Raw genomic sequence first — 26,910 nt, forward strand, 5'->3', positions numbered from 1 at the left:
CCTTCCTTTTGAGGGTTGTCCTCCAATGCCAGCTACTCACCCAAGGCCCTGACCTGCCTAAAGTAGTTAGGACTCTGCCTAAAGTAGTTAGGCATGGAGATGTGGATGTTGATCCTTCCAAGGTGGTAGAAATTCAGGTCTACGGCATTCAGCTGACCAAGCTTATAAATACCTAGAAATATCACCAAACCAAGCTTAGGTTTCTGATTGGTCCCTCACTATCAGCTACTCTCAGAGAGCCAGTATCCATATAGCTTCCTAAATCCTGTGTACATTCTGCCATGAGATGCCAAGTCCCCTTCTCTTTGTCTCAGCCCACCTGTAGTTTCAGCATAAAAAGGATTTATTGGGGAAGGTAATGATACAGGTTATGTGGAAAATTGTTTTAATTCTCTACTTCAAGCCAAAGTGTGCAGAAAACAAATTGCAACAATTTGCCCATCAGAAAATACACACTAGGAACTTTACCTAAGAGTTCAGCTAGACTGCAGTGATTACTGACCTTGTTTATAAAACCAAAGTGAAAAAATGCATAGCTTTTAGTAAAAAGCATGTTTACTCAACAGCCCTTCCAAGATGGATGTTCAACCTTGGATGCAGATTTTGAGCAAGTCCATTCTGTAGGAGACCCAGCTCTGGCCAAGTATCAGAATCATTGGCTTTGCTGGTTCATGTCAGTCAGCTTTCAAAGTCTGACTTTGAGCCAGGAAGTTAACAAGATCTGACTGAATCCAGTCAAAGTAGCTTCCATTCATTTACAATTTATGGAACATTTCTCACGATTTAGTCAACTCCCTAATACAATCAAAGGACTCAATGACAATGACAGATATTCTCCATCAGATCTTAGAATTATATAATTCCATCAGTAGAAAAATTGGATTTTAAACAGAAGACATAAATATGTTTTCTTTTTCTCCATTTGAAGGTTTTCAGTGATTTATTTCAAAACACACAATCATTTTTCTTTCTCTTCACTGACTTCAGAACTTTCTCACCCTGGATTTGAGGAGGAGAATCCAGTTAGGATTTGAGATCCAAGAGATCTCCAGAACCCTCTAGCATGCTTCTGAGTAGGAAGTCAAATTCCTACAGCAGAGAACTAAGGGGTACTTGGAATCTACCTTAATTCCTTTACAAAGAAATATTTCTAAATAGAAAACTAAATGAAATTCACCATCTTTCCAACATCGCCCAAGCTCTCGTTGAACACCACTATGTGATACCATCTCGTTTTGGGGTCGTTTATTTTTTCGATTACATTAAGAAGGGCATCATTACTTCCCTGGTCAAGGTCAAACCACATCTTAGATAGCATGAAGCCAGATGTCCTTCTTTCTGGTGACACTATTCACTTGTTTATGTTGGGAAAGATTTTGAATCATTAACGGGATGAATTTAATGTGTTGTTTTAATGGCAAAACAATTTTTTTTTGTTCATCTTGCTTTTCACCTGATTTAGACCACAGTTTGGTGGCTCTAGTGAATTAGTTTTCTACCCTGACATTTTTGCTATCCTGCAGCCAAAGTCACTGCGCGTGTTGAAGGATTCATCAAATCATCATAGACACTGTCTTAGAAGCAGTAGTACCATATCCAAGAAGATCTATGGAAAACCAGTGTCCTGTGTGCTTACTGCAGTAGGGCTCTTTACATCCTTCAAAACCTAGCCTGAGAAGAAAAGGCTCGAGAAGGGCTCAAGAAGAAAAGTGAAGTTACATTTCAGGCCTTATTTGAGGAACTATTCAATTTCTACTGCATGCCCCATATATGGGGTGAACAAAACATTCCAGAACATTCTTCTGGCTCACCCACTCTTCCTCTTTCTCTTCTCTTTTCCTAAAGGCTGAAGGTGAGATGATGGAGGTTAGCACTCTTGTAGGTGAGTAGAGAAGAAGAAGAAGGAACTATTCAATAATCAAGGTTAAACAGGGAGTTTTCGGAATCCCATCATTTAAGTGACTTACTGAATCCTACTAAATCAACAAGACCATATTTCTTTGCTTTGTGCACTGGGTCCTGTAAGCATTAAGACCTAAGGAAGTAAAAATTAAAAAAAAAAAGGAATAAAAAAGAAAGAAAGAAAAACTTAGAAATCACAGATCAGAGAAAATGCTGCTGAGGTGTCATTTCTGAAGCACGATGTAAGTCAAGAGTTGTCGTTTTTCAGGCCGTTTCTTTTAAAGACATCAGATATTCCAAAACACATGATTCCCATTACTCTCCCAGCAGGTATACAGGATCTCCCACTTTGACTGTCCCTGGATGGTCCAGAGCAAAATACTGTCCAAAGAGGGGTGATTTTCCATACAGCTTTTGTTCCGAAGGGTCACACTGGCGGTAACTGAAATAAAAGAAGAATCATGATGAGTCACAGCCAAACAGAACCATGTGCCCAAGCAGCATGTACTTCTGGACTGAAGTATTCAGCCCACACAGACCGGCCACGTTGCTTGGGGGAAAGAGCATCATTCTCATCAGGTCTAACAGAACAGCGTCTCCTGGTGTTGGGCAGTGGGCAGCCAGCCCAGTGCACAATTGCAGGAGCAGTCTCCCCACAGCTCTTCTCTGCATTAAGAGATTAAATACTCCATATGCCTAAACATACGGTATCATCTTTCATTTCCCTTGGCTTCTTTCCTCCCGACTCTATGTCTATAACTTGAACCATGATCCTGACAGTTCCTTGAACTTGGAGCCCTGGAGGCATTCTTTCTCCTCCTTTCTATGACTGCCTAGTCCTGAGGTTCTTCCTACACAGCATCCACAACATCCGATCTTGCTTCCAGCAAACTCAGATTACACTAGAAGAGAAAACTTTTTTTTTTTTTGATGCCAGGGATTGAACAAAGCAGGACTTAATCTCTGAGCCACATCCCCAGCCTTTTTTTTTTTTAATTTTTATTTTGAGTTAGGGTCTCACTAAGTTGCTTAGGGCCTCACTAAGTTGCTGAGGCTGGCTTTGAACTTGCGAACCTCCTGCTTTAGACTCCCAAGCCATAGGGGCAATAACTTCTTCACCAACCTATCTTTTTCTTTCTTTTTTTTAATATTTATTTTTAAATTTTCGGTAGACACAACATCTTTTGTTTTTGTATGTGGTGCTGAGGATCGAACCCAGGCCGCATGCATGCCAGGCGAGCGTGCTACCGCTTGAGCCACATCCCCAGCCCCCAACCTCTCTTTTTCATCCCCCAGCTTTAATCTATAGTTAGCACTACACTATATAACTGTCTTAATTTTACTCTGGTCTTATCACTCCTTGGCTCCAAAACTTTCAACGACTTCCCTGTGCCCAAAGAATAACATTCCAACTCTTTAGCCTGGTATGCAAGACCCTCTACCTGGCACCAGGGAGTTTTTTCAAACCCACTGCCCACTGCTCCTTATCTGCATCTAGTAGCAATCTGCTAGCAGATTCCTCAGTGCACTTTGACTTTGCTTTGTGTTTTACGACTCAGTGTCCCTCAGTGATTCCTATGGGATTTCCCTCCTTCACTTCTCCACGAATTAGAATAGTACCTTTTCCTCCAGGCCCAACTTAAATGCCACATCTCATAGGCAGGAATCCCACAAAACCCCAAGACAAGAATAATTTCACCCTCCTGATTTCTCCGCCCCTTGAGCCCTCTTGAGTCCAAGGCTCAAATGTCAGGGCACCAGTCTGTCTCTTCTACAGAGTCTCTGGGGAGCAAGAATTATGTTCCCACTCCCTGATCCTGCTCATACCCAATGCTGGGCTTCGTAGGTCACCCACAATTATTTGTTGAAATGATAAGTGTATTGGTGATCATCTCTATTAAAGAGACTATAAACATCTTTGTCAGGCAAAAAACTCAAGCAGCCCAGGCAGAATGCACATGAGCAGATGTGTGGAAAAAAATACATCCAGGCTTTCCCACATCTCTCTACCAGGAGAAAGATTTCCTTCACTTTCTTATTTACATCATTTTTATATTTAAAACATTATTATTGCAACCATAAACTTTATTCTGCCTTGCTTTAAAAAAGAATCTACTACAATAATTTGGAGTATTTTCTTTTCTTTCTTTCTTTCTCCCCATCCCCACCCCCAAGCAGAAATGGCTAGTGAGAACCCAGAGTTAAAACTAGAAGCTCCTCTGGAGCTCCTCAGCTCCTCCCCCAGGCTGTAAACAACATGCCAGTGGGCACCATGTCTGTTTTGGAGTCCTGGCCCAGTGCCTGGTACATTGTAACCACTCAGAAAATTGTTGGCTGTACAAATGAATGAATGAATAAATAAATAAATGAATTATTACAGAGAGTTGCTGGTCCAAGCTGCCTTGCCTTGCCAAGAGTATTCCCTCACCCCATAACCTGCCATGGCCTAAGACCTGGAAACTCTAGGCATCTCTCCTGGCCTGCCTCTCTTTGGTCAGCAGACAACCGCAGGGACATTTTGGGATCTGTGCCTGTCTGAGAGTGGCATCTTTAGAATCAGGGCTGAGCAGTCACTTTTATGGCTTGGAAATTCTTATTTCCAATCTCTGTAGTCTGTGATCCTGGGCTCTGATTATCAGCGTTCTGTGAGCCACACATTCTTTACATGTATGTGTGAAACACTCCACACATATTATCTCTTTGCTTTCTCTTTGTCTATGTAGAAATTTGTGTCCCTGTTTTATAAATGTGTCTCAGAGAAGTAACTGACTTGCCCAAGACCCCAGATCTAAGTGTCAGGCTGGGGCCACAGCTCAGGTCTGACTGACACCACAGTGAGGACTCTTGCCACCCAGATATAATCCCTGGTCACCATATTCCTCCTGAGTACTCCCACAGGCCTGAGAAGAACTAAGGGGTCTAATAGGTTGCTCATCTACCAAAGGTTTATCCACTCGTGCGGTTCACCTGCCCCTCCCCATCAACCACACAGGCGCACACTCACTCTCTCTCTCTTCAGGAAACTGAGGAGTGGAAACCCAAAAATAGCCACTGATGCTCCAAACCCAGTCCCCTTAAACTGTGAAGGGTGGGATGAAGGGCAGGGGTGTAAAAGTGAAGCTCTGTTCATCTAGTTGACAGGTGGCAGTCCATTCTTCTATGTGGGAATAGAAACAGGAAGAGCTACAGGAATGGAAAGCTGGTTCTTGGCTGGTGCAGCCTGTCAGGACTTCGCCACACCTCAGTGGCAGGCATGGCTGCTGGGCTGCTGCGTTGTTGACTCTCATCTCCTCCTGTACCATTATCAGCAGCTGCTGCTGAGGCTGCCCCTGGATGTGGGGAGACTAACTGAGGTCACTAGCGACCCCTTGTGTGGATGATGAGGTACTGCAGTGGAAGCATTGTTCAACAGACTTGAAAAAGGTCCTGTCTCATACATGGATCTTCTATGACTTTTATTTAAAAATAAATAAAGAAACACACATACACACACACACACACATATATGCTTTATCTTTCAGTAAATGTAAAACATAAAATTACACTAATAAGCAGAAAGCCTAAGACATGTTATTTAAACAGATATCTTCAAGGCTAGATATATAGCTCAGTGGTGGAGCTCTTGCCTAGCATGTATGAGGTGTTGGGTTCCAGCTCCAGCACTGAAAAAAAAAGAGTCTTCATATTCACAGGGAGTAGTGTGAATGGAAACACCTTGTTACCTGTAAAGTGCTGTGCACCAGTGAGAGCTGCTCATTGTTCATACGCCTGGTTTCCTCATTACTAGTCAATGACCAGACTACAGCCACAGGCAGGGTCTCTAGTCATTGCTTAGTACCTTTCCTGGAGATCAGGAGGCCACAAGTCACTCTGGGCACAGGCCACTTCTGAGGACTCACGACCTAACTATGACCAGTTCGGAATGAAGCAGTGTTATAAAGGCCCTTGGAGCGGTGCTGCATCAACGCTGCCACCCAGAGGCTGGCGGTGGAACAGGATTAGGTTAAGTTTCATTTAAAGCAGCCTCCAAGATGGAGAGAAGTGTCTTCTGTGGTTTTTTTTTTTTTTTTTCTTTCAGCAGGTATCAATTTTACAAATTAAGACTATCAGTGATCCTAGTATGCATAATAATTTTTCATGGTATTTTATTATCTATTTTAAAATTATATTCATTGCATTATTTCAGTTACCAGAATAAATATAAGTCCAGTTGTTGCAAATAAACCAACTGAACCCTCAAGAACCTAATCAATTTGTCAATATCACAAATTAGCAGGTGACAGGGGGACCTGGAAGTATCACGTTCTGCCTTTAGCTCAGCACAGCACAGCCCAACACAATTGGCAAGTGGCACATGTCACTACTGTCAGCAGATTCATGCATGCAGCAAAACTTTTTTGAGCACTTTTGCAGTAAATGTGCTGTATTTTTTCTACTAGGAGCAAGATGTTGTAGAAGCAACAATGACAGGCTCTAGCTACTCCCTAAGTCCTGGGAATCAGTGTGTATATCACTCTCCCTTAAGAAAGAAAAGCATAAATTCCATATTTTCCTGTGAGCAGACAAGCTTCCCTGTGCTTCTAACCTATGTTCATTCAGCAATGCAAAGTATATTTCATTCTCTTGCCCTGCTTGTCTGGCTGGGCTGACTGTGGGGATGAACATCAGTAGGTCAGGCCAGGCAAGAGACAGATAGCTCTCTCTGCTGAGCGTTGGTAATCTAGCAGCACGCAGCACCCATCCCTGTGCAGCAGCAACACGCAGAGACCGAGGCCAACAGCAGTGTGGCCGAGAGGCTGCTGTGGACACCACTGTGTGTGCTTCCCTTCCCAAGATTTATGCAACATGGCAGGGCCTTTTTCTTCCCAATTTATGACCACCTGTCCTGAGAAGAACATAAATTACTACAGCCATGGCAATTTAAATCTCAGTAAGAGATAGGAGAAGACACCTCGACTGGCTGCACTGTCTCCTGGGGTATTAGAAGCAATTAGGGCCGGATTGCTGGACTGTATATAGAGCCTGCAAAAGATCAGGGGGTGTATGGGCTCCTCGTGACCTCCGTCTTCCTGCTTTCACTCTGTGTTTAGGGTCAATTATTCTCCTTCTATAAACACAGCCTCCCTATAGAGGGAGGGGCACTAAAGATTCAGAGATGCAGCCCAAATACATGGAGTGCTTTGAGAAGACCATTTCTGCAAACACATAAACTCTCTAAATCCAAAGGGAAAGGATGTCTGATGCCAAGCAACACGTTAGGGAGGGAGAGAGAACAAGATGTATAAAACAGGCTGACAACCAATTCCCCATGTCACTTGGCTGATTCACACACAGAATCATCCAGTTCCACTCCGTCTCCCTTATTTTATAAAGAACGGCCAGGGCCTGGCTGAAGGGGACATGCTGATGACAACCATAGCCTGCTGTCCTCGCTCCCCTGCCAGGGCTATTTCCATTGCCCTACCCTGTCTTTTTTCTCCCTGGAGCTCTTCTGTGGCCCAGGGAATAGGAAGACTCAATTCTGGTCTGTTCTGACACTGAGTGAGCACATTTCTAAGAATAGCTATAGTCCATCATCATGGCTTTCCAAAATCCTGCTCCTCCTCCCACAAATGTTTTATAATTGTCCCCTCATTATCCTCTGGAGATACATTCCAAGACCCCCAGTGGATTTCTGTAAATGTGCATAGTACTGAATCCCACATGCACTGTTTTTTCTCGTACATACATATCTAAGATAAAGTTAATTTACAAATTAGGCACAAAATAAAAGAGTAACAATAATAATAGAACAATTGAAACAATATACCATAACAAGAGTTACTTAAAACTTATGAATTCCTTATTTCTGGAATTTTCCATTTAATATTTTCATGCCCACAGCTGACCACAAGTAACTAAAACCATAGAAACAAAACTGCAGATAAGGGTGGACTACTGTATCAGAAGAATTCTCAATCAGGCAAACAAGTTGATATTTACAATGAACACCATTTACTAACTGTGTGGATTTTACACTTCACATTTTATTATATTTCCTCTGTCACATGTTTACCCATCAATCCACTGGATTTTTTTTTTTTGCATTTCCAAATATGTTGCAAAAATCAATACACTTAACTTCTAAATAATTCATTTATTTACTGTCTTGTTTTGTTGGCAAAATGTACATGGAGTGAAATGTATCAATCTTAAATGTTCCATAGTATTAACTTTCTATGTAAAAGTTAATTAATGTTGCTTAAGTGTAGAAAAATATATAACATCTCTCAACATGATGGTATTTGCCTTAGGGTGATCTATATGCTCCTCTTTGAATGTTCCTGAAAACTCAAGGCCCATACACCTCCTGATCTTTTTGCAGGCTCTATATACATAATTCTATCACTAAAAGAACACCCTCACTGCCATATTGGTTTTACACCCTGTCCACCTTGTATCTACTCACGTATATTGATATATTTTTGAAAAGTAAAATCAAATAAGCAAAAACAAAGAAGTAAATGCTATGTATGTATGCAATTAAAAGCAGACATTTGGATGCCAAAGATATAGATCAGTTATAAAGTGCTTGTACGACATGTGTAAGACCCTGGTTTCATCCCTAGCACTGCAAAAAAAAAAAAAAAAAAAACTAAAAATAAAATTTTAAAAAAATCTGTGTTATTCACCCAAGACTTCCTCTAGTCCCACAAACCCCCTTTCTCCTTATACTCCTTAACTTCCCTAAATCTACTTTGTTTGACCTTCCTCTTTGTGCTAGGTAGCTTAGGCCTTTGCCTACCATCTCTCTACCTTGCTTTAGCCTGGCCCTCACACTGAACACATCTCATAGACACAGGTGCTGACCAGAGAAGGCAGGCCCAGCGCCTTATACTTAGGGGCAATACTCAAGCTGGGACAACAACATTCCAGCACAGAGCGTCAGCTTGCTCAGGGATGGATGAGACAGTAGCTTCTGGACAGTAGAATGGCAGAGAGCAATGGGTACTGACCAAGAGAACTAAATCACTGGCCCACAAGGGGCCAAGAGTTTGGTATAAGATGGAAGGAAGGGAAGGCAACAGACTCATCCCAGGACTCATTCCAGGTAATGAGTCTACTCTACAAATGCCAAGCATAAGCTCTCCTTCATGTCCTCTCTCATGATGGATCTCACACACAATGGCTTATGTCAATGGTATGCCTCCCTCAAGTCTTCCAGGCCTTCACCCAAAGCAGTCCCTGCCTTCCCCCAGCCTCCCATCCACAGGTGACACCTGGGGTCACTTCGCCCAAAGTCAAGAGTGTTGGGGCTGTAGAGATGAGACCTGACACCCTGCTCATGACTACATATAACATGGAAGGGACCAATAAAAATGAGCATAATTAGTTCACTTTCAGAGTTTCAGCAATTTCCTGGTTCCCAGAGTTGGCAGATAACAGAATGGAAGTGTGTGGATCCTAAACTGTTATTGTTGTTGTTGTTTTTGCAAAAGTAGATTTAAAGACTACATAGAAAACTAATTTTTCCATAATTCTATTACTAAAAGAACACCCCCACTGCCATGTTGGTTTTACCTCCTTTCCACCTTGTATCTATTCACATACATTGTAATATTTTTGAAAAGTAAAATCAAATAGGCAAAGACAAAGAAGTAAATGCTACATATGCAATTTTATAATCAGCTTTGCAAAATTAATGTTATCTTGGTTTTTGTATACAATTTAAAATTATTGTCTTTAATTGTGTCTTTCACTTAAAAATTTTTTCTTATGAAATACTAAAATAAACATTAAAGTAGAAAGGATAATGCAATGAACCCCCACATAATTCACCCAAATTTTATTTACCAAAATTTTGAGGTTTTTTCATATCTTCATATATCTTTTTTTTTTTTTTTTTTGCTAAAATAAAGTAGAGCAGATCCCAGACATCACTCTATTTCACTTCGTATACTACTTCATATACACTTCCACAGACTTTTCTAAATTGTATTAACATTTGGGTTGGAGGTGTTGCTTAGTGGTAGAGCACTTGCCTAGCATGCACAAGGCCCTGGGTTCCAACCCCAGCACCACAAACAAATAAACAAACAAATATATTAACATTTCTTACATAAGTACTATGCCTTTATGACACCTAACAAACTGATGTTATCTAATAATTGGTCCATAATAAAGATTACCAAAATATTCATTTGAATCATGAATTTCTAAACAAAAAAAAAAAAAAAAAAAAAGATGATTCCTACCAGCACCCATCCTGTAACCAAAGCATCAGCTTCCCATGTGCCAAGCCATCAGGACCCTGTAGCTTCAAGGTGTGGTGTTCTCACTGATTCCTCTTGTAAATATTTAGCAATAAATATCACTTCCGCCCCAGGCACCCAAATCCACGGGTGAAACCCCATCTGCCTAGTTCTACCTCTTTAGCGTTTCCAGCGGCTCCTTCCTGCTCATGATGCCAGTGTCCGGGTCCACTGTGGTTAGCATGCACCTGGACACAGACACACACAGAATCATACAGGGACAAAGCAAAACAGACCTTCACCTAAAGCAATCCCTCCCTATCCCCACAGGACAGGAAAGAGCCTTACCTGGAACAAGCCATCACCCTTTTCAGTTCCACATCCCCAATAAGAAGTTCATTCCAAGAATCCTAGGAGAAAAAGCACAATTTCTATAAGCCCTCACCCAGACAGACTGCGTGGAGACTTCCCGGTGTTGACCCCTAATAACAACACTTATATAAAAAAATGGCTGACTTATCTCAGTCCTGAGATAAGATAACTGCTACCCACGCAGTTTTATGTTCCTTCTCCCTCTGTCTTTGATGTCAGTTCATTCACCTGAGAAGAAATGTTTCTCTCAACTCACTTATAAAACTGACATGGAAACTCACCTCCTTCAGACCTCTCTGACCAATCTCACTTGACTCTTGGGGGTTGGGGGATGGAGATCTGTTGAGGGGGAACTACCCATTACTCTGAGTCATACCAAATCCTTTATGCATGCTTAAGGCTATGTGAATTAAGCCCCTGAAGTCACAGCATATATGTACCCTGTATTTCTCCTGAGTAGATAGGAAGATATGAAAGGCAGGACCTTATTTCTCATTGATCTCCACGGGCACATTCACAAAGTGCTCCAGCTACTCCTGCCAGCTGAGGCAGCTTCTCAGACACTGGCCTGTGAGCTGGGCAATTGAAGTCCAGTTTTCAAGACAAATCAAGTCAATGGACTGAGATCTTCAAATCCATCAAGGAGACAGGGCATACATAGATGAAAAGTTAAAGATCAATAAGTACTCTTTTTTAAATTTCCAGGAAACTCAAGAAAAAGCATGATAAGGCAGAATGCTGTGTGTTGATTTCACTGTGCAGGCAACAATCATTCTGGGAGTTTAGAGTAATACACTCCAGGCTGATCTGGTGAGGGAAAAGTTTTATGAACTAGGTGAAATGGGATCTGAGTTTTATTTTATTTTTTTGAACCCATCAGATCTACCCCTAGAGTTGCCTGGGGAGGCTGATGGTGACTCTGGAGAAAATAGGGAATGCACAGGGAAAGGGTGTGATTACAAGGGATCCTCCTCTCCTCTCAACTCACCCCAGAGAGACAGTTACTCCATTCAGTCTCTTGACATTGTCATACTGGAAATTCACTTTTCTCAGCTGACTCAGTAGAAGTTAGCTCTAGTTCCTCAGAGCCAGGATATTTCTGCTTTGAGTAGCACTTCTTTTTATTTGTCCACTTTGCCTTTCGGAAAGTACCTCCAAACTCTAGAGCACTCAAGGCTCTGGCCAAACATCTTATAATAGAGATGTGGCCTCCTGGCAGGTAGGGTCAGTGACTCTGCAGACAAGGGAGCAGTAGGTAGGCATGGCACCACAGGCCTCGCTAGTGCATCCTGATGGGCACTGGTGTCTCCTGGGAGAGGGACTCAAAGAATCCCCCATAAAAAAGAGTTGGCCTTTGTCCTGAAGAACTGGATCTCCCTAGATCAGTCATATGTACATTCCTAGTCTTTTGTGCCTAAAGTAGGAAAGGTCTAAATTTTCTGGCTTAAAGGCAGGATTTGAAATGTATATGCCATTTATTTTATAGATTGTCTGATATTTCCTCATGATTAAATTTAGACCATGTGTTTTTGTTTGTTTGTTACTATTTTATTTTGTTTGTTTTTTCAATGCTGGGGATTGAACCCAGGGCTTTGTACGTGCTAGAAAGGTGCTTGATCTGAGTTCTAGAGGGAGGAAAGGTAAGGGGACTCCAGCCAGCGAGAGCAGTAGCAGAAAGAAGAACACTGAGGAGCTCAAGGGCATGGGATTATAGTCCTGACCTTCTTACCTTTGGAGAGAAGTGTTCGCCTCCTGAGGGCTGGGGACAAAGATATAAAACAGACTCCCTGGAATTTTATTTCTGATAGTGTGTATTATTCATGATATGTGTATTGTAGGCTTTTGTTTTTCTTTGCTTTAAATCATAAAATGGGTTTCTTAACTGTATGCTTTGAACAGACTGGAAATGGCACCCAGGCTACCAGCAGCCACAGCCTGTGATTATTTATCCACCAGGGGGCACTGTGGCCATAAAAACGCTTTTTTTTTTTTTTTTTTTTTTTTTTTTTTTTTTTTTTTTTTTTAAGGAGAGAGATGAGGCGTGCCATTAGAGATAATTATAAATTAGAGAAATATTTCCAGGGCACCCTCTACATGAAATAAAAAAACATCAGGGATTGAGACACCAGAAAAATAAGGTAAAAATTCCACTGTAAGCAAATTATCTACTTACCCAATGTAAGGAAAAGAAGAAAACTAGTCTGTTGAACTCACACTATAGCCCATGAAAGTAAAACAGGTCACACTACTGGAAGTGATCAGTTCAAACAGGAAAAGTCCCAGTATGGGAGAGGTGGAAACACAGCAGAGCATGGCCTGGGCCTGACCACTGGTGAGATTTTCACAGGGGAGGTAGCTTCACTGGGCTAGGAGGTCAGGAGTTTTAAAGGGGACTGGGGCAAGAGTCTAGGTGGCCAGAAGTCAGGAGAATACATATTAGGTTCTAGATACAGTGTGCATTTTGGAGCTTTTTATTGTAAATAAAGTCAGGAAAGCAAATTGTGGTGAAATTATCAAAGAACAATGGGAAGTTTGGACCTTTTGAGAAATGGGGAGCCACTGAAGGCTCTTAAGCAATGAAGGCTTTTGTGATGATTTGTCACAAACTATAGAGGGGAAGAGCTCATACTGGTGCTATGGGAGGCCTGGCTGTGGCAATAGGGGCTGGGAGCAACAGTGCAGAGGGAGCCTCCAAGGGAAACGCTTAAGCTCCAAATCTGAGTCAAAGAAAGAATGTGGCACCCTTGACAGAAATTGCAAGGTCAAGAAGAAGAGCATGGGTGGGTGTTGGGGATCTGGGAACACATAAGCCACCTGCTAAGTCAACAGAGCCCAACACTGCCAAGGAGCTGAGGGTTGGTCCTGCAGGGTGATGGTGTTTTTCTTACCTAATGAAGACACCTACAGGCCAACTAGAGGTGGCACTGGAAGGGTTTTAGGGCAACAATCCTCCAGCTCCCCATCTAGCAGCCATGTTATAAATTCCCATCACCCCCAAGGGAGTGATAATTCTCAAAGGCCTCAGACCTTGAATTCCCTCCTTGCAAACAGTGCATCTGCCTCACCCACACTCATAGCTTCCATAAGACTCTGCTCTTATTAGGTGCTCAATAAATCTAAACACTGAATTATTGTATAGTCAACAAATAATGCACCATTTGGAATAATCTAATACAATGCCAAAGACTCTCATATCTTGAAAAAAAAAAGTTAAATCCAAGAAAAGAGACAAGGCAAAGCATTACCTCTGCATAGACACCACATCCTGAAATTACAATATTGGGCCTGAAGTTAGATGCTTTAACTTTCTTCTCCAGCCTGGAGTTGAGATCCTCCAAAGATGCCTCAGAGAGGACCAAGAAAGGGCTGGCATCTGAGTAGGCAACCTGAAAAGGAAACGGGCATCCTTATAATGTGTGTCACAGAAGCATCTCAGAAGTTACTAGTGTCTAGTGCCCGGAAACCCCTATCCCTACACACGTACACACACACAATCACACTAATGCACAATCTTTCCAAGTGTTTTTCTTTTCATAGAAAAGTCACATCAATGCAAAATCTCAACTAGCCTTGCAGAATTGCTCGGTGGCCTGAAGAAAGCAAGGAATCCTAGAACTGCCATTAGGGACATCACTTCACCTTCCAAGTCTCCAATATTCCAGTGTTTATTAAGGTAGGCCATAAGGTTTGATGGCCTCGTTACGTTTGACAAAATGTTCACTGATTGCATAGATACCTGTGTTTCATGCAACCTGCAAATTAATGTTAAATTTTTTTTTTTAATGTTGAGAATAGTATGTGATGCTACCAACCCTACTTTCATAATGAATCCCTACAGCCTTATTCCCTTGAGGATCTGTCTAATCATTTGAAGTCTGCAAATCCCTATACCCACACCGACTTGCATGACTGTAACATGACATACGGTTGCAAACAAACTTTAAAATTTTGGACTCTGAGAAGTTACAGAATGAATGAAAAAGATACTGATGGAGAATATTTTGAACCAGTACTGGCATCAGATGCTTACACAAACAGGAAACTAGATGCTCATGGGCAAAATGCAAGAGTCCTCCAAAACAAGAAACAGAATACTGTTCTCACGGGAAGGGCTACCTTTCTGCCTTTTGCTTGGGATCTGAGCGGCCTAGAGTCTGCCTGGTAAAATGACAGTGCTTAGTCCATCAGAGATGCCACTGGTGTCTCAAAGGCTGAGCAGCTGCTCTCTACCCACAGAGCAAGCTTTGCCTTTCACCTGGTCTGTGGGTCGGAAAGGGTCCTCGATTTGGTGAGAATTTCTTGGTTGCATGCGGGGCTCGAAGTGCACCAGGCGATAGGACTGTGTCTTCAGGAAGCTGGTTATCCATTGAGCTGCGGCATCCCCACAGTCCCTACCCTGGATCTCCAGGCCATGCACTCTGCACAGATGACAGGGCAAAAGGGCAGGCATAGATTTGAAGATTTGAGCACCCTGAGACACTATGTCCAAGATATATCAGAAGAGCTGCAATATCCCAGCTGCTGTATTGCTATGGTTCTTCATTGTCAGAGAACCTCTTTTTAGCCCAGCCCTGCCTCACCATTGTATAAGCCTAAATGAAAAAGAAAGCACATTGTAAACCTTGCTTTTCCTGATTGTAAAACTGACTGATGTATACTTGTATTTCCCTACCTGGATGCAATGCAAGGAAGATGAAATGTGGTAGTATTTAAAATGTACCCAGCTGGGTGCAGCGTATACACTGTAATCCCAGTGACTCAGGAAGCTGAGGCAAGGGGATTGCAAATTTGAGGCCAGCTTAAGCAATTTAGCAAGACCCTGTCTCAATAAATAAATAAATAAGTAAACATGGCTGGGGATGTGACTCAGTGGTAGAACATCCCTGGGTTTAATCCCCAGTACTACCAAAAAAAAAAAAAAAAGTATACTAAGTATACTGAGTTCCCCAGAAGAAAACTAGTGTATCAGTCTAAAGTAAATTTATAATTGCTGTAAAATCTGGTTTACCCAGCTGAAGAGCAACCAAAAATATTTATTGACATTCATGACTATACTTGGCCAGTACATGATAATAAAACTAGATGTATTAACATATATGAAAATGGTCTATACAATATAAAAATTATTGATAACATTAAAAATCAACTTGGATTTGTTGTCAGCAATAACTTTGAAGGATTTGAAGTATTTCCTTCCTAATACATAGCTGTGTGCAGGACTGTGAGGAGGTATGAATTTCTCAGCTGCCAGAGGAAATAAATGCTATAGTATAGGCACCCCAAAGTGAGGCACCATTAATAACCGTTGTAGGAGTTCAAGATAACCATAGGTGCCACATGGGAAGATCCTTAAGTTAATGGTGAACTGCACAGAGAGAAAGCAATTCTCTTCAGCTTAGTGATGTCTGTAACTTTTAGTAACACTTGATAATCATCTCATTTAATGAAGAAAGAACAAACTGCAGGTCCAGAGACTTCTATAAGCAATGGTTTCTAGATAGAATTTAGTAATATTTGCTTGTTCCATATTAGCTGTAGTAACTTAATCTTTGCTTCCAGCCAGGTGCAGTGGCACATGCCTGTAATCCCAGTGGCTCGGGAGGCCAAGGCAGCAGAATTTCAAGTTCAAATACAGCCTCAGCAACTTAGTGAGACACTAAGCAACTTAGCAAGACCCCGTCCTTAAATAAAATATAAAAAGAGCTGGGGATGTAGCTCAGTGGGTAAGCACCCCTGAGTTCAATCCCTCATACCAAAAAATTGCTTCTATATCTCAAAAATTATATAGGTAGCTATTTGCTTCCTTTTGAAATAAATGTGTCTAAGGTTTTTTTGGTTTTTCTTTTGTTTCTGGGGAACTGGAGATTGAATCCAGGGGTACTCTACCACTGAATCACATCTCCAGTCTCTTTTATTTTTATTTTTTTATTTTGAGATAGGGTCTTGCTAAGTCTTGACCTTGAAATTGCAATCCTCCTGCCCAGATGAACAATAGTCGTTAAAAGATGAATCAATATAAAGAGAACTATTAAGGAAATAAAGGTATAGATATTTTGTTGTCTGGCCTAAATCATGATCATATTCTGCAAATGCTTAAAGTTTGGGATCTAATTATCCTCTTTCCACAAATGACTTGCTCCAGGATCTTGGTGACATTTACTTATCCCGAGACTCAATTTCTTCACCTATAAAATGGGGATTGAAAAAAAACTTAGTTGTGAAGATTAAGGACAATCTAAAAGAAGTCCCAAAACAATTCTTAGGTTTGGAAAATGTTCAGTAGATAGTAACATTTATTCTAGCACTCCCTCTCAGTCATTTTAAGTTATGTATTTATTTCATGAAGTAAATATTTAACCAAACAAAAGCATCTATTCTCTAATAATAACATACAAATAAATTTCTATATTGTAAAACAAATTGAGTACAGTATCCTATGTTTTTATATAATTTTATATAATTGCTCTGTATATAAAGTGGGGAATGATTACTTACAGTGCCTTGGATCACTACAACAAACAGTGAGATCAGTTGCATTTAGAGTTTGCATGAATTTTTTAAGACTTTTTAATGGAAGTATGATATTCATTTTACAGATAGGTACTGCCATTCCATGTGACTTGATGCCTTTTCACACACTCCTATTACACCTGTCCTTAACTGACCTCCTGAGAGTCAGAGGGATGAGTACACACTCAGGCCCTATGAAGAATGAGACTGTTTTATCAGCAAAGACCAGGAGTGTCTGCCTGACTCTTTTCTGGATCAAGGTAAAGAATAAATATAATGAATAAAAGAAACATACCAAAACTCATTTATCCAAATGGTCATTACCTTTTTAAAGTAATCACCTTCGGAAGTAGCATAGTCATTCCAACCTAAAATTAATCATATCTACTTACTACTTCTTTTAAGTCTACTTCATTGTTTAAATTCAGCAATAATCCTACCTGGGTTGATGACCTTCTTATTCATAGGACTCAGTTCTGAATGACTTTTCTAATTTTTCCATAAATTGAATTCACAGTAAGAGGGTAAAGATTTTCACTATTGAGTATGTGCATATGTATGTGGTTTAATGTTCAATATGTGAATTTTGGAAGCATCTTGAATAATAGCAGTTCTACCCAAATCTGTATATACAGCCAGCCTTGAAGGTCACTTCCTTGTTGGATGCCTCTTTATTGGTGTCTGTGAAAAAAAAGTCAGCCTCCTTCCCCCAAGTCAAACCTTACCAGACCTCCCCACCACCATCACCTAGGCTCCCTCTTGGTCCTGCCCTTCAGAAGCCAAGCCCAGGGCTCTCCTCTGTTGCATTTATGAGATTTATGGGTGGGTAGAGGAGCAGGGAGCAGAAGATGCAGTTATGGTTTGGTTGTGAGGCATCCTGTGTTTATGCAGGAATGTTCTGAGGTAAAATGATTGGATTGTGAGGGTTGTAATCTAATGGGTCCATTCTAGTTTGAATGACTAAGTGGTAACTGTAGACACATGTGGCGTAGCTAGAGAAGGTGGTCACTGGGGACATGCTCTGGATGGGCTCATCTTCCCTCTGGCCCCTTCCCCACTCCCTTTCTGCTTCCTGACCCCACCAACAAGAGACAAGCAGCTTTCCTCCACTGGACCTTTCCCTGTGATGTACTGCTTTACCTTGGGCCCAGAGCAAGGGAGTCAACCATCTATAGGCTGAAACCATGAGTCCCAAATGAACTTTTCCTCTTCTAAGTTGTTCTTGTGGGGTATTTTGGTTACAGCAGATGCAAAAGCTGATTAAAACAGCTGCTTAGACTCCTCAGGCAATTGTTATATTTTTACTGAGTTAGAGCATTGGCATCTATTTTGGGTCATTTTGTAAACACCTCACCTCATGACTCCATGCTTATTTACATGGCAATTTCTATGTATAGGTCCTGAGTTCTGGTTCATAATCACTCAAAACTTGGGGAAAATTTGTTTTCTTCCTGCTTATCACATTTCTCCTCAGTTGTAAGCAGCCACAATTGTGCTATTAGATCCAGTGTTCCCATTCACATGCTCTCTCGGATAATCCAATCAATTAAAAAAGAGAGAGAGAGAAAAGTTCCAAATGTTCCTAAAATCTCGAGCCACCGAGATTATAGGTGTGCACCACCGTGCCAAGCCTCTAATTGCATTCTAATTAATATGTTTAGAAACATTGTGACTTTTTTAAAAAAAAAGTTATTTGTTCTTTTTAGTTATACATGACATATCATACATACATGGAGTATAATTTCTCATTTTTGTGGTTGTACATGATGTGGAGTTACACTGGTCGTGTATTCATATAAAAGGAAGACCCCAAGTTCAAAGACAGCCTCAGCAACTTAGCAAGGCCCTCTGTAACTTAGCAAGACACTGTCTCTAAATAAAATACAATAAAAAGGGCTGGGGATGTGGCTCAGTGGTTGAGCACCCCTGGGTTCAATCCCCAATACCAAAAACAAAAATGCAATTAGATATGCTCATAAATTAATGCTTTAAAAAGTTAGTAAAACCTTTCTGCAAACCAACAGCAACATGTATCAAAAATCTGTAGGATCCATACTCTTATTCCAAACAAAACTATTGCTAGTAGTTTTTCCCTAAGTAAATAATAAAAGATATGAACCAAGTCTTATGTCAAGGTATTCCTCACATTCTTCTTTATACCTGAAAAAAAAGTGGTAAATAATTCAAATGTTTATACATGGGGACATGTTAAAATGCATTAGTGAACACCCACAGAATAAAATAGTATGCCAATATGAAAAATGGTATTTTTCGAAGATTTTTTAATGACATGAAAAAATACTCACTATGTCAACTTAAGTATATAAGCAGAATTCAAGACTGGCTTTATAATATTATGTAAATATGATTTTAAAAGTAGTAGCCAAGGGGACCATAAAGAAAATATGCTAAAATATTAATCATGGTTATCTCACACAGTTTTTGTTCTCTTCTTTTTTTTGGCATTTTTCCATATTGCTATGTTTAAGACTAAGATATTATAGGAGCTATATCAGTATTGCATTTTATGAACTTTTCAGAGTCCTTAAGACATTTTTCAGCTCTGTTTTTTGATGTAGTATTACATTTTCTGATAGACTAGGGTCTATATTTAACATTCACATTACATTTGAATTTGAAATGCAGAAACTATAACAGGAGTATAATTGAAGTTAACTTAATTTTCCCATAATGGGATAAAAAACTCGAGATATGATCTCTTAGAGACAAATCCAATTTTCGCAGGATGATTGCTTCCCTCCAGCTCTTTGATGTTGAGAACAGAACATCTCTACAGAGCATGCTCCTGGACTGAATGTCCACACTGACTACTGGGAAGTTAATGCCAGATCACTCTTCTGGTTGCAGCTGTTCCTTTCTATTTTAGAACTCCCTTTCATTAGAACTAAACATCATAGTTCTAATATGATAGTGTATTTTCATGGTCATTTGCAACTTCTTTCTGAACTCAGTTTTATGATATATCCAGATTTTCCAAACCACATAAGGAGAGTCTTAAGACAATACATAGCTATATCTCAACCTCACTTTTTCCAGGACCCTCTCTCCACCTGCCACCACCCCATTCCTGTCCATCTTTTATTCTTCTCTTGGAGACACATTTATACATGTTTGCTCCCACTGTTTCCTTCAGGGAACTTTCACATGTCTCAACCCAACACAAGCTTCTGATTCTGTCTCCATGCTTCTTCTGTTAGATTTACATGGTGCTGAGGACTTAGCCCTGCATATATTACATCAGCAATCAATGGTTAATTATTAATGACATTTTTTAATAATTAAAAATTATTTTAAAAAATGTTATTTTAAACATTAAAATTATTTTTAAAAATGTTTAAAAATTAAAGAAAAGAGGATTCCCTCTCTAGTTTACATTTTCCCAAAATAGCATGAATATTTATTTATTAAGGCAAGGGCTAAGACCTGCCCTGTCCTTACCTGCACTTGCGCACAGCATTTGTGGTGGGTATTTTGATGGGCAGCAGCAGATCCTTCATGCAGGCTGCACTCAGAGTCAGGGTCTCACGGTCACAGGTCAGGGAAATCAGGACCAAGCTAGGTTCCTGTCGAGCAGTAACCATGTTCCCATCTTCACTGATCACAAGCCAAAACCTGACATTTTCAAAACACAGGATATGTGTGGATCACCATGACAGGAAGCCAGTCTCTACAAGAGCTGCAATTATACACAGTCATTGTTGATTTCCTCCCTGTAAACCTGGGATGTGTGAATTTGCATGTGTCTATCTGCCTGTAACCAACTCAGCAGCAAGCAAGAGTGAGCCTATCAGCTAATTTTGAAGGGATAAATAATTACTCAAGCACCCAGTACAGTGTGGAGAACATTTTGAGCTCCTTGATGGCACAAAAATCAAAGATGCTAATTGTATTTTCATCTCAATTGTCATCTCAGTTGCTGATCACTTTCATTAAACATGCCCCAAGGAGATGATGGGAATCTATTTCTCTAGAAGATTGGAAGGGAACAAGAAAGTACTGTGCTGGCCCCTAGTAGGAAATGGGCTCTCAGCAACAGAAAGACTGTTCCTAATATTGTTCACAGCGCATAGAGTTCAGCTGAGCACTTGCAATTTGCCTTGCCAATTCCACCCCCAATCTTTTTTTTTAACTTAATTTCAATATTCAGTGCTGTGAATTCTGCAATTTGCTAAAAAGTTTATTGTCAATCTGGACAATATTTTTCCTGGCTCAGTACTCCTGGTTTTTAAATACTTCCTGGAAAAAAGATAAATGGAGAAATACAGAGTACCATTTCCAAAAAAAGAACAACACATTTGTGTAGGTTCACTACTAAAGAAGCAAAACCTATTGGTATTTTGGTCATTTCAGCATGCACTGATCAAGTGATTACAATTACAGAAGTGAGCTTGTGCTTTGGGGGTCCTCAGACATGAGGAAAAATAGCAAATATTTTAGATCATTGAAAATATTTCTTGTATCACCTCCAGCAGACTATCATGGTTGAATTATTTGACTACACCAGGAAATATGGTCAGCATAAGCCCTTTCCCTAACTGCTTTTTAATCAGCCCTTCATCCTACATAGTCTGAACCCTGCCCTGTCTCAAATCCTTGGGATAACACACGAGTATTCTCTCTAGTAATCCTTCCTGGTAGTAACAACAGTTTAATCATTCTAAAGTACAAGTCTGGTATCCTCTCATCCAAAATCCCTCCATGGTTCCTACTTTCAGGATAAAATTCTAACTGTCAAGTAAAGCATGCAAGTCCTTATAATCCAACTGCTTTCCTGCTGTTCTTACCTCCCCATGCATTTACAGACAATGGCATTTTTAAAATATGCTTTTAATGGCAGTGAAACACATATGGCATAAATAACCATCATACTCCTATGTACAGACCCAAAAGAATTGAAAACAAGGCATCACACAGACACTTGCTCATGGATGTCCATCACAGCAGTATTCCAATGTTATAAGGTATTAATAACTCCAGTCTCCATCAATGGGAAAAAAATTTTAATGTGATTCTAACCATTTTGACCATCCTAATCATTTTGAAGTGCATAATTTAGTGGCATTAAGTACATTTACAATGTTGTGCAACCATTACAGCTCTTTCCAAAACTTTTTCATCATCCCAAACAGAAATTCTGTACCCACTAATGCAATAGCTCTCCATGCTTGCCCTCCCTCATTTTCCAGTAATCCTTAATCCCCTTTCTGCCTCTATGACTATTCTAGATATTTCATATAACTGGAATCATGCAACATTTGTGCTTTCATGTCATGCTTATCTGAATTAGCATTATGTTTTTAATATCTATCCATGTTATGGCATGCAACAGAACACTCCTTGTCATGGCTTATTGATATTCTACTGGATGTATAAGCCACATTTCATTTATCTATCCATCCATCAACAGACACTTGGGTTGCTTCTACCTTTAAGCTATTGTGAATAATGCTACCATGGACATTCAACATTCAATGTTCTAGAGAATATTTGTCATGTTCTAGTCTCTATTTTCAGTTCCTTTGGACAAATACCTCACAGTATGCCAGTCTTACCCCAGCATGTCCTCTTAAGCCAAGAATTTTTTTTTTTTATTTCCTCCCTGTAAAGTATTCCTCTCCTAACTTACTTGCATGGAAAGTTCCTAATCATTTTCCAATTTTCAGCTTAAGACATTCCTTACTCTGTGAAGTCCTTGGGGAGCACCTCCAACAGCTCCTTCCTGTGTGTTCCCTTACGCTTGTCACAACCCCCACTGAGTCAGGACTATAGGCTTTTGTTGGTTTTTCTTGATCTCACTTTCTAGGAGTATATGATAGCAAACATAAAGAATTTATCATAGGGTCTGGTATAAATGCCAGCTCTTATTATCTTCTATTATACTATGAGCTTAAATGTTTTCTGAATTGATATGGTAGTAAAATTACAATGCCCTTTGACTCTGGGGTCTACAAAAACAAATTAATTATTGCCTGTATTCTTGATGATTGCCATTCTGACTGGAGTAAGATGAAATCTTAGAGTAATTTTGATTTGCAGTTCTCTAACTGCTAGAGATGTTAAACATTTTTTTCATATATTTGTTTTTTTTAATTAATTGATTGTATTTTTTAAATACATGTATCTCTTCTTCTGTGAAGTGTCTGTTCAGTTCCCTAGCCCGTTTATTGATTGGGTTATTTGGTTTTTGGGTGTTAACTTTTTTGAGTTCTTTATAGATCCTAGAGATTAATGCTTTATCTGAGGTGCATGTGGTAAAGATTTTTTTCCCATTCTGTAGGCTCTATCTTCATGATATTCATTGTTTCTTTTGCTGAAAAGAAGGTTTTTAGTTTAAATTCACCCCTTTTATTGATTCTTGATTTTACTTCTTGCACTTTAGGGGTCTTGTTAAGGAAGTCAGACCCTAGGCCGATGGGGTGAAGATTTGGGCCTACTTTTTCTTCTAGTAAGTGCAGGGTGCCTAAGTTTTGATCCACTTTGAGTTGAGTTTAGTGCAGGGTGAAGGATAGAAGTTTAATTACATTTTTACACGTGTCTTTCCATTTTTTCCAGCACCATTTGTTGAATAGGCTATCTTTTCTCCAGTGAATGTATTTGTGTGGGTTTGTTTCTATGTCTTCTATTCTGTACCTTTGGTCTATGTGTCTGTTTCAGTGCCAATACCATGCCGTTTTATATAGGCAACAATAAATGTTGGCAAGAATATGGGGGAAAAAGGTACACTCATACATTGCTGGTTGGAGTGCAAATTGGTGCAACCACTATGAAAAGCATTATAGAGATTCCTCAGAAAACTCGGAATGGAACTACCATTTGACGGAGTTAGCCCACTCTTCAGTTTATACACAACAGACTTAAAATCAGCATACTACAGCTACAGGGCCATGTCAGTGTTTATAACAGCTCAATTCACAATAGCTAAACTGTGGAACCAACCTAGGTGTCCTTCAATAGATGAATGGATAAAAAAAATGTGGTACATATATTTGATGTACTATTTCTCGGCTTTAAAGAAGAATGAAATGGACAGAATTGGAAAATATCATGCTAATCGAAATAAGGCAATCTCCAAAACACAAAAGCCAAATGTTTTCTCTGATATGTAGATGCTAATTCACAATGAGGTGGGGGTGCTAGGGAAGAATAGAGTTACTTTAGATTAGGTAGAGGGAAGTGAAGGGAGGGGAGAGGATATGTTGATAGAAAGGATAATAGAATGAAACAAACATTATTACCTTATGTACATATTTGACGCATGACCTATGTGATTCTACAGCATGTACAATCAGCAAAATGAGAAACTATACCCCATTTATGTGGTACATATATTTATGATAGGTCAAAGTGCATGAATACATTCTACTGTCATATATAACTAATTAAAACAAATTAAATTTTTTAAAAAATCTATTTCAAAAAATAAATAAATAAATTCTACCATTTTTCAGAGTCCACTGTACAAATCATGGAACATTTAGGATTCTGGGCCTTCTTCCTGAATCAAAGGGGCATAGGTTACAGCCCATGTCAGTCCTGTGTTACTTGCTGAAGTTTTGAGGCTGATCTGGGAAGAAGTCTGAAGTGCAGCCTTCCAATAAGGCCCAGAGTGGGCTTGAGGCCAGACCCAAAAGAGGACAAAGCTGTTGGCTCAGAAGTTTTGAAACCTTCTTTGAACTCCAGCTATCATCATGCAGAGAGGGCATTAATAAAGCCACTGTTAACAAAGCCCCAATGTGCTAATGAAAACAGGAAGGAGTCCTGCTTTGGCTGCTGTGTAACTACGAATTTTAGTTTCTTTATCTACAAAAAAAAAAAAAAAAAAAAAAAAAAAAAAAAAAAGTTTGAGAAAATCAGGAAAAATAAGATGCAACAGCATTTTTTAGGCTGCCAGCAGGTATTCAATTGCTGCCATAATTATGTGCTTGGCCTTGCTGGGATCTTGGAGGACTGGACTTTACAGCTACAAGTCCCCCCCCCCCTCAAATTTGAAGGTAGTTACTAATTAAGAGACCTGAACTAATCCTTTGAAGATGCTAGATGGAGATTTAAAAATTTGCTCATAAAGGAGCACAAAAAGCAGGAAATCCGGAAAACGCAGAGGCTCAAGGTCCCAAACCCTCAGGGTCTGCTGTTGTGGGTGAGATTATTCATTCATTCATTCATTCATTCTCCCTCTTTTTCCTTGTCTCACTCCTCTCCCAGTTTCTTTGTAAGGGAAGAAGGACCTATCAGCGGCCTCTGCGGACCTTCCCAGCAGCGCTCAGTGTCCCAACCCGCGTCAGCCGCGCCAGGGCTCTGCTTACCTGTCCCGCAGGTGACCGCACCGCAGCCCCATGGCTGTGCATTCCGCCTCGCTCACCGACATCCCTTTGCAGGACTTGATCGGGTAGATCCACAGCTGCGCCACGGTGCCCACCTGCTGCAGCGGCCGGCGCTTCCTGGGCCGCGCTCGGCGCCAGGCGACAGCCCCCAGGGCCACCATGGCCAGACCTAGGACAGCGACGCTGAGCCAAGGTCGAGGCTGCGCCGGGAGGCCGAGGCGGGCCAGCGCCGAGGAACCCGCGGTACCCATGGCCCGAGATGCCCGGGGCGGCGGGAAAGCCTGCGTGGATGGACACTAGGCAGCGGTGGGGCCTGGGCGCGGCGGAAACCCCAGGCTACTGGGAACGTGCGGTCCCAGGCCCGGAGCCCAAAGGTCGTGCAGCTCCTGACCTCTAACCGGCCAATCAGAGCTCCGCATCCTTCTTCTGGGAGCTGGTGTGGGAGGTGGTAGCTCAGCTTCCAGTTTTTGCCCTGCCTTCCCCATTTCCCGCGGCCTGTGGCTTCCAGGTAATACGCCCCTCTCCATGTTCCTGCCAGTGCCTCGTTTATTAACGTTATTTGTGGCGTTGTTTGCTTGAACCAAAAAAAAAAAAAAAAAAAAACTGCGTGATTTTGAATTAGAAATCAGGCAGCGAAGCCTCAGAACTGGAAGGGCCTTCGCTGGGACCCTGCAAGCCTGGGGCTCTGGCTGAGAAGGTTGGTACTAGGACAGGCTTTTTCCACCCTGAGGACTGTGACCTCAGTCACTTGCCACTTACAAACGAGGTCATTATTTTAACCATTTTGGTGAAAGAAAATGAAGAAGAAATCCTTCCTTATGTGGAATATCTACACAAACTTAAATTGAGCAACAAGGAACCACTTATGGCAATTTTGAAATAATTATTACGTTTTTATAGGTCTAGTCTTTTGAAAATAAAAATAGGTGAATGATTACAATCCTTCTAGAGGGATTATAATAATTATATAAAAGGTATGCAAGGATATGTGATATATAAGCTCTTGATTGTTATTTCCGACCTATTTTGATGCACCTGTGTCAATTTTGTTCAAATATTCAGAGTTGAAAACTTGGGACTTAATGAGATAACCAACAAAGCCACCATTATCAGAGTGATTTAGGAGGCTGAGTTGTGTTACAGAAAAAAAGAAATTATTCCCACACTTATTAAAATTTTAAGGAAGACTATTCAAATTATTGGGTGTATAGCTCAGTGGTAGAGCACTTGTGTAGCATGCATGAATGATGTCATAAGTTCCATCCCCAGCATGAGTGAAAAATAGTATTCTTACAGGGGTATTACAATAGGAGATGGAGATTGCGCTCAATTCTTCATTACAGCAAAGATATCTGGGGACTTATAGGCAAGGGGCATAGGGGTCAGTAGATAGAAAATCACTACCAGGAGACATCAAGGGGAATGAGACTCTTGCTAAACGAGCTCATAGTGAAATTTCATGTCAGGGAAAGGTGAGAGTTGAGGAATTTGAGCCAATATCCACAGTGATGAGCTATCAAGGGTGGGGGAATTCTATCTAAACTGACTTAGCA

At 40.6% G+C, this 26,910-nt stretch overlaps 1 protein-coding gene across 2 annotated transcripts; it reads right to left on the reverse strand.

Annotated features, from left to right (window-relative positions):
- Window positions 1-828: 828 nt before the first annotated feature.
- On the reverse strand, window positions 829-26,029 carry MTARC1 (mitochondrial amidoxime reducing component 1). Of its 2 annotated transcripts, XM_081299141.1 has the most exons (7): window positions 25,340-26,029; window positions 20,475-20,648; window positions 14,761-14,923; window positions 13,751-13,891; window positions 10,482-10,543; window positions 10,310-10,381; window positions 829-2,344 (listed from the first exon to the last, which is right to left on the reverse strand). In XM_081299141.1, exons 1-7 carry the CDS (start codon window positions 25,606-25,608, stop codon window positions 2,218-2,220), a joined length of 1,008 nt encoding a protein of 335 aa, XP_081155267.1. In that variant the 5' UTR covers window positions 25,609-26,029; the 3' UTR covers window positions 829-2,217. The 2 variants fall into 2 exon arrangements, with proteins under 2 accessions (XP_081155267.1, XP_081155268.1); XM_081299142.1 differs by lacking the exon at window positions 10,310-10,381.
- Window positions 26,030-26,910: the final 881 nt, after the last annotated feature.

This window comes from Spermophilus citellus (assembly GCF_964194105.1).
Source record: "Spermophilus citellus genome assembly, chromosome: 6".
In the NCBI taxonomy this organism is placed as follows: domain Eukaryota; kingdom Metazoa; phylum Chordata; class Mammalia; order Rodentia; family Sciuridae; genus Spermophilus; species Spermophilus citellus.

What these genes read in the sequence shown, in the direction of transcription:
- MTARC1 (XM_081299141.1), bottom strand. Translation starts at nt 25,608, where the DNA reads ATGGGTACCGCGGGTTCCTCGGCGCTGGCCCGCCTCGGCCTCCCGGCG. An exon ending in CTTTCCGACCCACAGACCAG is followed by an intron (nt 13,892 to 14,760) that starts GTGAAAGGCAAA and finishes TTTCCTTTTCAG; the next exon opens with GTTGCCTACTCAGATGCCAG. An exon ending in GATGTGGTGTCTATGCAGAG is followed by an intron (nt 10,544 to 13,750) that starts GTAATGCTTTGC and finishes TTTTTCTCCTAG; the next exon opens with GATTCTTGGAATGAACTTCT.